Genomic DNA, 10,668 nt, shown 5'->3' on the forward strand with positions numbered 1-10,668 from the left:
CTGGTGTCAGTCACAGATTATTCAGGAGCTTTTAGGCCTCCTCGTATATGGCTTTTCTCAGCAAAAAGTGTCTTAGAAATTCTAAATCAATATATTGTTTTATGTGAATGAGTAGGCAGAATGTTTTTCACCTCATTTTAAAGAAAAACTCTAGACTACTAGATCCTGATTTGAAAAGTCTTGGGAAAACATGTTTAGTATAGGTTTTGTGGACTTATATCAGTGACCTTTTTTTTTCAGAAATCACACATAAAAATACAAACATCAGGGTTCCCGGGGGGTCTTAAAAAGCCTTAAAAGCATTGAATTGATTAATTTGGAAATAATTCCTTAAAAAGACTTGAATTTTGATGTCTGGGTCTTAAATTGTGCTGTATGTAACTTCTCCTTATTGTTTTTTTCCTCGTTTGGGTGACAAATCCGAAGTGGGTTTTTTTGCGTGCGAGCACATCGCGTCTCTTCCGATGTGTTTGATGTACGTTCACATGCTCTCTGTTTCTCGATGAATTGGGTGCGACATGAAGCGAGTTCAGCGTCACATGTTTCTGAACTTGAGCAGAGTTGTATGCATTAGAGGTTTTCAGGGAGGTCTGGGTCCGATTAACATTGTGTGTACAACCCGAGTCGATCTGAAAATGGCCGTGATCAGAGTCAGTTAGCGCTTATGTTCACGTGCAGTTTCAAGCTGCGTGCCTCTGTTTTTATGGTGTTAACAACTGGCTTGTTTTGAAAGTCACGACCACGCGCTGCACTTTCTTCCTCCCTTTTTTTTTTATATTATTATTATTAATGAACCATCTTTTTATATCTAAAAAGTTTGCTCAAAGATCACAGAGATGGTAGCAAAAAAGCAATGTGAATGTCAAGCCCATTGCATGAGCATAGCTCAAGCTGACTCAAGTTATAAAAACCGCAAAGCTGTAATATAAAGTTACCAGTCACTGGGACAGCAAGTAGACTTTTGAATCTAAAATAATAAGTGGATTAAGCTCTTTTAATCTGCAAGAGAGGAATTAAAAGAGAGGCACTTTTACTGCTTCTGCTCTATCTAAAAAAAAGGGAAGAAAACGACATACCCATTATAACACACCGGTCACATTTATAATCTCTAGACCTGCACTTTCTATCATTAATATACTATACATATTATTGTATTCAATAGACCCTGCTAAAAAAACAATAGACACAATCACAGATATTCTGTTGGTTCTATAGACCCCTTCAAAGTTTGTAAACATTGAATGACTATCAGGTGCGCGCGCAGCATGGGGTCAAACTGTTCATACCATCCAGGCTTTATAATGTAATCTAACAGGGCTGAAAAATGATGACTTACCTCAAATGAAGTGAGCACTACAAACACAAGCCTCTTTGATATTTGTATTGTTCCAGTCTGCACGTTAATTGCTTGCAGCCGCAGATGTTGTATTTTTTTGTTTTTGAGATTCTGCATGAATCACGAAAACTTAACGGAAGACCTGTTGCGATTTTCACAGCCCACGACGTAAGTAGGCATTTTTGACCATACCGAATAATACGCAACTCAATCTGCTGTAATGGGTTTTCTGACCCTGACATGCGCAGTGGAAACTTCCTGTGACGTGAACCGTGAAGGGGTCTATTGGTTCTATGTATTGATTCTAATGGAATATGGCCCGAAACACACTGTAGTGTAGTGGTTTTTCATGGAAAGCTAATGGTTCCTATTGGTATTTTAATGGAAACAATAAGAATTTTCTGTAATGGATTATTGTTTTTTTTTTTTCAGCACGGGAGTTTGATAAAAGGGGGCATCTACACAAGTATTGCTTCATATGTCAGTGCAAAAACAGTAAAGTGTTATTTGTGGATATTTGCCGGGGTGCGAGGGCTTTGATTAGCTTTCTCTTTTTTTGAACATACATGTGTTTGCATCCCTGTTTGATTTAATAACGTAGTATAAATAAAGAGTGGCGGATCCAGTTATTAAGAAAGCAACACAGTCCTGGGTCACAGTACAAAATACTCCGAACACATGATGCCTTCAGTAAATGAAGATCACGCTCTACAGCACCACAACCATAGACTGTAACACAACATAGCAACAAGCAAAGGAGAAGCGGGAAAAATCTAAGAAAATCTCAGCAAGTCCTTAACAACTTAACATTGTTCGGCAAACTTTCTTGTGGCCTACTGAAATGTTTTTATTTTTCACACCTGCTTGGCCTATCATCTTTTACCCATTCCACATTTGAAAAATAAATAAAAACAAGTTCAAGGATTTTGTTTATCTTTGCTGGTAGTGACGTGAAATAGGTATTAATTTTTTTATATAAATGGTCTTAAAAAGGTATTAAAAAGACTTGAATTTAACTTGAAAAAACCTATAGGAACCCCGAAACATGTACATATTGCTGTAGCCCGGTTTGTGCTGAACACAGTGTTATTATACTTTTGCCATTTGCTATGTTTTTAAGCAACTGAAAAAAGCACAAATGTCAGTGCATGCTTAAGGATGCAAAATCAGCCGTGACCCCAGAGGGTTAAATCCATAATCTTCAAAAGTCAAATATACAGAAATGACTGTGAGGGTGGTGGATGGACGCATTCTGCGTATGACTTTCAATCACACACTTTCAATAGACTCCATGCACAATGCATGCACAGGTGAAACTTAAAATATTTCGGGTAAATGTAGCTAGGCAATTTTGATGTTATTACTGAAAGTTGCAATTTTTTTATTGTCTATATATAGCCCTATGCGGAATGTGGTTCGACACTTATGAATTATTAGCACATGTATGAGGAACGTCAAATTGATTGGTTATTACGTATGCTTAAATGGTGGCTAACAATGGTGTCTTGTTTCATTTTAAGGAAGTTTATTGAATACCATTTTCCAAGTACTAGCATGCTTTCTATGCATTTTATTTAATCAGAATTGGCTTCCATAAAAGTTTGTCGTACTGTCCATAGTTGTAATTGTTGTAGTTGTATTGTGTCAAAGAGGAACACAGACAGAACACGTGACAGAAACACATCCTGTGCAGAACTTTGTGTGTTCTTCCTATTACTCTCTGGTTTTGGCACATATTTCCATTAGCAGTTTTTTCAAAGGGCATGCGATATATTGACACGCTCTGTGTTGAACTCTCTGTTATGTAGTCTGAAAATGCCTGAATGGAAAGTACATTCAGGGCTCACAAGAAAAATCCTGCACTGGCATAACTCTAGCAATACGTCTGCCTTAAAATATATTATTTTGATGTCTGTCTGCTTTGTTTGTGTCCAAGAATTGATTCATTAAATGAATGAATGAGTGCCCAGGGTTTTCGATTTCAAAATGTCAGTCGTTTCTGTTGTTCAGTTAAGCTTTGCTTAAGCAATAGAAAGGTCATGATAAAAAGCATTGCATAGATTGAATGCACTGTAAATCACTTTGGATAAAAATGCACAGATGTAAATGATTCAGTTAGTGTTTTTTATATGAAGTAGTGATCCTGATTTAAGTGATAATCTTTCAAGTTTAGTAAACCATTTCTACCCTTCTGCACCCAAACTTTGGTTCTTAAATAAAGCTTATCTAATCCTTATGTTAAATGACCAAGTGACTAACTGTATGTCTCTCTTCTGCAGGCGAACAGTAAGCGGCAGCATCAGTGGTAGTGTGAGCAGTTTTTCCGGCTCCAGCTCACGCTCGAGGTCTCATTCCTCCTCTGCCTCGCGGTCTCGTTCTGGATCCCACAAGTCGCGGTAGGTGAAGCACGGAGATGTTGAAGTCCAAACTTTGATGATAAAATCTTTCTCAGCTTCAGTAAATAAGCTGGATATCTTTAAAGGGGCGCTTTTTTGAAAATATGCCTTTTCCAGCTCCCCTAGAGTTAAACATTTGATTTTTACCGTTTTGGAATCCATTCAACCGATCTCTGGGTCTGGCGGTACCACTTTTAGCATAGCTTAGCATAATCCATTGAATCTGATTAGACCATTAGCATCGCGCTAAAAAATAATCGAAGAGTTTTAATATTTTTCCTATTTAAAACTTTGTATCTAAGACTAAGACCGACGGAAAATTAAAAGTTCCCGAAAAAAAAATCCCCTGCTATTGAAAGTAACCAAGGGGACTATTTTCGGGCAGTGCGTAATATCACTACGCCTGCTGCAGACATGTTACAGCAGCAAAGCCCTTGATTATTACGCAAGAATGAGAGTATAGTTCCTAGCCATATCTGCCTAGAAAATCACAACTTTTAATTTTCTGTCGCTCTTAGTACACGATGTAACTACAGAAGAGACAAGTTTTAAATATGTTTTAGCATGATGCTAATGGTCTAATCAGATTCAATGCATTATGCTAAGCTATGCTAAAAATGTTACCACCAGACCCGGAGATCAGCTGAATGGATTCCAAAACGGTAAAAATCAAATGTTTAACTCTAGGGTAGCTGGAAAATGAGCATATTTTCAAAATAAGTGTACTGTCCCTTTATAATTGAAATTAAAGTAAAACCATTGATAAAAATCAAGTTTTGATGCTTCTAATCTCGTAATTAGAATGATACTTTATCCTGGATATCACAGATAGTGTCATGAATCCGTGAATCTATCAAGAGTTTGAAAATGCATTGTCTGTTTTGGTTTCACAGGTCTTTGTCAGTTAGCAGCGTGTCGTCGGTCTCCTCTGCCTCGTCTAGTAGCAGCTCCGTCAGGAGTGCTGATTCTGATGACATGTATGCTGACCTGGCTAGCCCCGTGTCCTCCGCCAGCTCCCGATCACCCACTCCAGGCCACGCCCGAAAGGATAGGGGCCCTCCTCGAGACAAAGGCCCCAACAAAGACAGAGGTACTATACATTTAGCCATCATAATGAAGCGAAGCACTCGTTACTATTGTTTTTTGTGTCGTTGTTTATTAGTCATTTTTGTGATTTTAATATCATGTTTCGGGTGTTCTCCCTACAAGGAAAACCCCCAAAGAAAGATGAACCTTTTAAAGATGAGAGGAAGCGAGTGGACCCATCCGGTCTTCCGCCCAAAACCAGCTCGGGAATGCCTAGATCTGGGTCTGGAAACAGGGGACACCCTATGCACCCGCCACCACCCATGGGTCCTCCAGGAGGATACGGATCTCATAAGGACATCAAACTTACGTTACTAAACAAGGTAAATTAAGAGAGAAGGACTGTGAGTCACTGTCAAGCAAGGGTATTTTGGGTCATTGATTTCTTTATTCCTGTTTGACCAGCAGCAAACTGACAGGGGCAATAGAAAGAGGTACTTCCCTGCTGATAAAGATCGACCCCCTTCCCCTCTCAGTAAGAGGATAGCGCTGTCACCTGATAGAGGTAAACAACGTGGCACATTAACTGTCCCATCAGAAATACCCATTTAAGATCCTGATATCTGAAAAACAATATTTGCGCATATGTTTGTGGTTAAGATCGTTCCTCAATAATGTAAAAATGTGCCTCTGTTTGATCTCTTTCTGTAGGTCGAGACAGGAGGATGCCCGGGCGACCCCCATTGTCTCCCAGAATGGATCGACCCAAAGGTCAAGGTCCTCGGCCAATGCCACCACAAGGAGAAAGGTACGCACTGTGACGCTTCCTATTCGACATGCTAGAACTTTCCTTAAAACTACCTTGGAATATGTGGTTATTTCCCATTAGCCAACTATATAACATCAAATTCGTGTGTATTCAAATTTTACGTTGTGAACATTGTCCAGATTTGTTATTGTTGTCTTGGTTTGCATAAGGATGGTAAAGGGTTAAAGCCCAATGATATGCTCTAATTTTACAGATGAATAATGCATGTATATATATATATATATATATATATATATATATATATATATATATATATATATATATATATATATATATATATATATATATATATATATATATTGATTAGCTTGCTTTTTGAAGGGACACTCCACTTTTTTGATAATATGCTCATTTTCCAGCTCCCCTAGAGTTAAACATTTGGATTTTTACCGTTTTGGAATCCATTCAGCTAATCTCTGGGTCTGGCGCTACCAGTTTTAGCATAGCTTAGCATAATCCATTGAATCTGATTAGACCATTAGCATCACGCTCAAAAATAGCAATGATATTACGCAGCAGACCCGGAGATCAGCTGAATGGATTCCAAAATGGTGGAACTCGGATGTTTAACTCTAGGGGAGCTGGAAAATGAGCATGTTGTCAAAGAAGTGGAGTGTCCCTTTAAAAAGTAAAAAAAATACCCATTAGTTCCATGTTTATGTACATATTTTGGATTTTGCACAGTTTTATAACCAATGAGTGTTTTATAAACCTTGTGTGACTTAAATGGAAGTTTAGAAAATATTTCATATGATTCACATCATGTAATTCATTTTTTTCCAAACCAGGAAGCGGCCTCTGTCTCCACCGCCCAAGTCTACTGGGAAAGGTCCTGCCCCCATGTCTGCAGGTAAACCTCCTGCACCTGTACCCGGATCCGGTGCCGGGTCGGCTTCTAGTTCCGGCTCGGGCAAGCCGAGCAGCACCCTTTCACGCCGCGAGGAGCTGCTAAAACAGTTAAAGGCTGTCGAGGATGCCATAGCCCGCAAAAGGGCCAAAATCCCTGGGAAATAAACCACGTCAGCCTGGCCTCATACAGCTTCTGGGACATATGTTTCTGGATGCCCAGCGTTTGCTAGAAATGTGGAAATGGTCACCGTTCATTCTTTAAAATGAATGTCCTGGGGAAGAAAAAGGCCTCCGACACGTTTCTGCTCGTATTGCCCTCAGAGAGAGGTCGTTTAGATTTTATATTAATGTGATAAAGTTAAGAAAAAGTGGCACTGTTCAGCTTAACTTGTTCATTCACTTTTGCGAAAGATTACTGTAGGTTTCAAATTAAAAACTGTGTACATTCAATGAATATTTTTGCTCTCCCACAAACCATTCTCTTTTTTGTTTTTTCAACTTCTGTTTAAAAGTTTTGGTTGCAAACAGGGCTCAGACGTGATGAATTTTGCGTGTGTACATTTCATGTTTTGCTCCCGATCAACAAATCTAGAACTGCTTTTTCAGAACCCTATAATTAGCAAGTCTGCCTCAACCAATGAGATTGTCCATACATATCCTGTTCTTTTTCTCACCACGTACAAACACGTTGCTTAAAGTGTATGATTCTAGAGAACCAATGACAGTGATGTGAAGTATTGCTTTTTTAAAGTTTTGCAGTTTTCCCTATAGCTTTTTCAACGAAGCTTGCATTTTATTTCTCCCTCATTTTTAGTTGAAAGTGTGAGAGACTACAGGCGATAAGGAATGAATCCGTCTTGCTTTTGTGACAGAAAAAGCTTCTAAATAAACTATTTTGATAAAGAGAATAAATCTTTTGATTCGTATTCTCTATCAGTCAATGTAAAGATGGCACTTGAAGCAGAACTTTCTCCGTACTTGATATCAGTGCACATGTGGTACCCTAATGATCTTTCTGCAGTGTATACTGTACGTCACAGTGAGTTGGTGTGTTTACATTCAAGTCCTGGAAATAAACCTGTTTGGTGTTGCAATTTCCTCCATTTACAACCAAGAATGATCACATACTGTACAGCTATTTATTCACATGACCTCATTGACCGACTTGAATCATTATTCATGTTTTTTTAATTACACGTGTATACGTCACGACACTCACACCCACATTCTTTCAGAAGCAGTTTTACACGATTAAACAATCCAATGCGTCCAAAAAAAATTCCGTGCACTTAAGCCTCACCTCCTAATGTGCAAACTACAATATAAACAAATCACTTAAAAATTATTGCACTGTATTAAAAACAAAATGACTTGTTCAGAATTCAAGTAAAGGGTTAAAAGGAGTTTCAATATTGTTTTACAATCCTTTATTAATGTTAGTTAACATAGTGACAAAGAACAAAACTTGTACAGTATTAATATAAGTACATTTTTAATCACTAAAGCAATAAAGTATTAACCTTGATGAATGCATAATAAACTAACATTAAACCGTTTAATTATTAACTAACATTAGCAAGTGCTGTAACAAACTTAATGATTGGAACCATATTAACGTTGCTGGAATTTCTCTGATGCAGGTGACACAATGCTGCTTGTGTTAACAGATGGCACCATAAATTAAATGGTAACCTATATTGCAAAGATGAAAATTTGCCTAGAATATCAATCTTTAAAATGTTAACAGTGATGTGTGTAAATAAGTTGTACCCTATCCAGGCGTGGAATGTATACAAATTTCTATGCAATGAAGTTTAGGGGACTCCTGGGGAGGATATTTCCATGGCATGTCATGATGTGATTTTGGGAATTTTGGTTTATCTTGTCCCAGTTGATCTTGTGATTGCAACCCCACAAACAGTACTGCTGCTCTGTAAGCTCTTTTAGTTAATAGATGATTTGCTTTTGTCATCCAAAATATTCAGGGGGCTCCCACAATTTACCTCTGAGTTCACACAAGAAATAAGGAGGAAATCGGTCAAATGCAGGGAATTTGTCTAAATCTGATGCAGAATACCAATCACACATATCCTTGTTTAATAGTCACTTAACATTGTGAAAAAAATATATATATACACATCATTTGTTCCTATAAAATGTAGGTTATTTTTTTTTATAAAAGTTTAGTCTTTTTAATTTGTTTTCAGAAAGGTTTCAGTTGGATATATGTACTTAAATATACATCATTATTTATTTTTCTTTAGGACACAACATTTACAAGTTTTAATGAATACTATTTACAATTAAATAAGATTATTGATGTGAGAGAAAAAATAGACAAATTATCCGTTAAAAGCTGTAAGAGCTGGCACAGATCGATTTAGTCTAAATAGTGACACACAGGGGCAAATGTTCCGTTCATATTAATTTAAAAAGTCTAAAGATTATTGATTGACTGGTATTGAAATTTTTTTAAGTGAAGCTTCTCATGACACGGTATAGGATCGGTAGTATGCTGTATTGCAATTCATTTGAAAGAGGAAGAAAGGAAGTAAATATTTATTATTATTTCCTCATAGGCTGGGTTTTCCCAATGTTTTAGACAGGTGAGTATAAATTCACCAGCAGCACTGTAAAGCTATATAGTCCTGTGACCCGATACAAGCTGAACACTTAATTAAAGCCATATACAGCGGGACACATATCGTTTTATAATGCCTGAACAAATTAAATGGGTAAGTAAAAATATATATATATATTTAAAATGGAACAGTGGAATGAATGTTATCTGTTATAAAAATAATAACATTTTATAAAGAAAATCTGCTCGTGTTTATTCTTGCTTTAATAATGTTGTTGTTTTTTTATATTACAGACTTTGCTGTTTTGTGGAGTTGGAATTGTCTGCTGCTGGAACCTCGTGGAAGGAAATCGTGTTGGATGTTTTGATAACAGTGAAGGTTTCGGCAAGATCCAGCAAAAGATGCTTCGCGCCATGCTTGTATCCAGACACGCGCCTGTGCGATCTGCCAATCACAGAGAGCGCACCTGCAAACATTTCTTGAGCGAGCTTTCCAGTGTGCGCTTGTCATCGGAAATAAAACATCGATCACTCGCTCCCTGGCGGACAAGGTAGATATCGCTAATACACATCTACTAGTGAAATGCTTAAGGCTTCAATCTGTAACTGTATTTGGTTATAAATAAACAAATTAAATGTCTCATTATCCGTCCATGATTCATTATATAATGAAAGCTTGTAATAACGATGTATAAGTTGAATGGGCTGTCCGAATTTGCCTGTCTGCAATTAATTTAACTCGAGAAAAAGTTTTAAAATCTGTTAAAATTTGTAGGGCTTCTGCATGATAAAAATAGTAATAACTGTTAATTAAATGAATTAATAAATCAGTCTAATGTAATTGTTTATCTTTTCTTCAGAATTGTGGAAGACCCAGAAATGATCCCCTCACGATATGAGGAAGCCGAGTGTTTGTGTGATGGATGCATCATTAACGGAGCTCTTAACCACAGCTACAACTCTGTGCCTGTGACACAGATGATGTTATTTCTGAAGAAGGTCAAGTGTCTGTCTGACCCAAGCAAATATTCTTTTAAAATTGAATATAAAGAAGTGGCAGTGGGCTGTACCTGTGTGGTTCCTAGCTCGTAATCTCTTATAGAGACTACTAATTACCCAAACCAACTGTAGAGATTTATCTCATGAACTGTCCGTGTTTGTTTTAAAATGCAGTTTTTGTACTTTGTTCTATATGCTTATATCAGTAAGCTGAAAAGGTTGCATGTGTTACATGATTTATTTTTTAGCTCATGACGTGTCTTTCTTTAATGAAAGATATATTTGAATTTTTGTAAAACACTACTTTTTGCTGGCTTGTTATTTATTTAAATGATAACTATTTATTGACTATTTATTTAAGTTATTAGAATGTACATTATGTAAACATATGATATACTTTGTATTCAGTTGAGTCAGTGTCAGTGACACGAATAGTAAAATTAGGTTGATGTTTTACTGTGATAATAGTAAAATGTATTGTAATGTTTTGTTTTCCTGACCTTGTCATTGTACTGATTGTATTATACTGATATAGTGTAAGTACAATAAAATATTTATTTATTTATTTATTCATTCATTCATTCATCTTTTTAAAAAAATCCTGGGATTCAGCATCTGATTCTCTGTTGAATCTGACATCTGACTTTACTGT

General features: G+C 36.9%; 2 protein-coding genes across 4 annotated transcripts in view; both read left to right on the forward strand.

Annotated features, from left to right (window-relative positions):
• The window catches only part of zc3h18 (zinc finger CCCH-type containing 18), a 38,669-nt gene extending 31,321 nt beyond the window's left edge, over positions 1 to 7,348 (forward strand). For 2 of the 3 annotated variants that reach the window (XM_055173756.2, XM_055173755.2), the window contains exons 14-19: positions 3,616 to 3,732; positions 4,626 to 4,822; positions 4,942 to 5,141; positions 5,224 to 5,323; positions 5,470 to 5,566; positions 6,376 to 7,348. In XM_055173756.2, coding sequence (XP_055029731.2) covers positions 3,616 to 3,732; positions 4,626 to 4,822; positions 4,942 to 5,141; positions 5,224 to 5,323; positions 5,470 to 5,566; positions 6,376 to 6,601 — 937 coding nt within the window. In that variant the 3' untranslated portion in view covers positions 6,602 to 7,348. The remainder of the gene's footprint in view (positions 1 to 3,615; positions 3,733 to 4,625; positions 4,823 to 4,941; positions 5,142 to 5,223; positions 5,324 to 5,469; positions 5,567 to 6,375) is intronic. The other variant, XM_055173757.2, reaches the window with a different exon arrangement.
• Positions 7,349 to 7,680: 332 nt separating this feature from the next.
• Positions 7,681 to 10,562, forward strand: il17c (interleukin 17c). Its single transcript, XM_055173760.2, has 3 exons — positions 7,681 to 9,171; positions 9,312 to 9,568; positions 9,878 to 10,562. Exons 1-3 carry the CDS (start codon positions 9,151 to 9,153, stop codon positions 10,107 to 10,109), a joined length of 510 nt encoding a protein of 169 aa, XP_055029735.1. The 5' UTR covers positions 7,681 to 9,150; the 3' UTR covers positions 10,110 to 10,562.
• Positions 10,563 to 10,668: the final 106 nt, after the last annotated feature.

The sequence above is a fragment of the Misgurnus anguillicaudatus genome, chromosome 15, assembly GCF_027580225.2.
Source record: "Misgurnus anguillicaudatus chromosome 15, ASM2758022v2, whole genome shotgun sequence".
Classification (NCBI taxonomy): domain Eukaryota; kingdom Metazoa; phylum Chordata; class Actinopteri; order Cypriniformes; family Cobitidae; genus Misgurnus; species Misgurnus anguillicaudatus.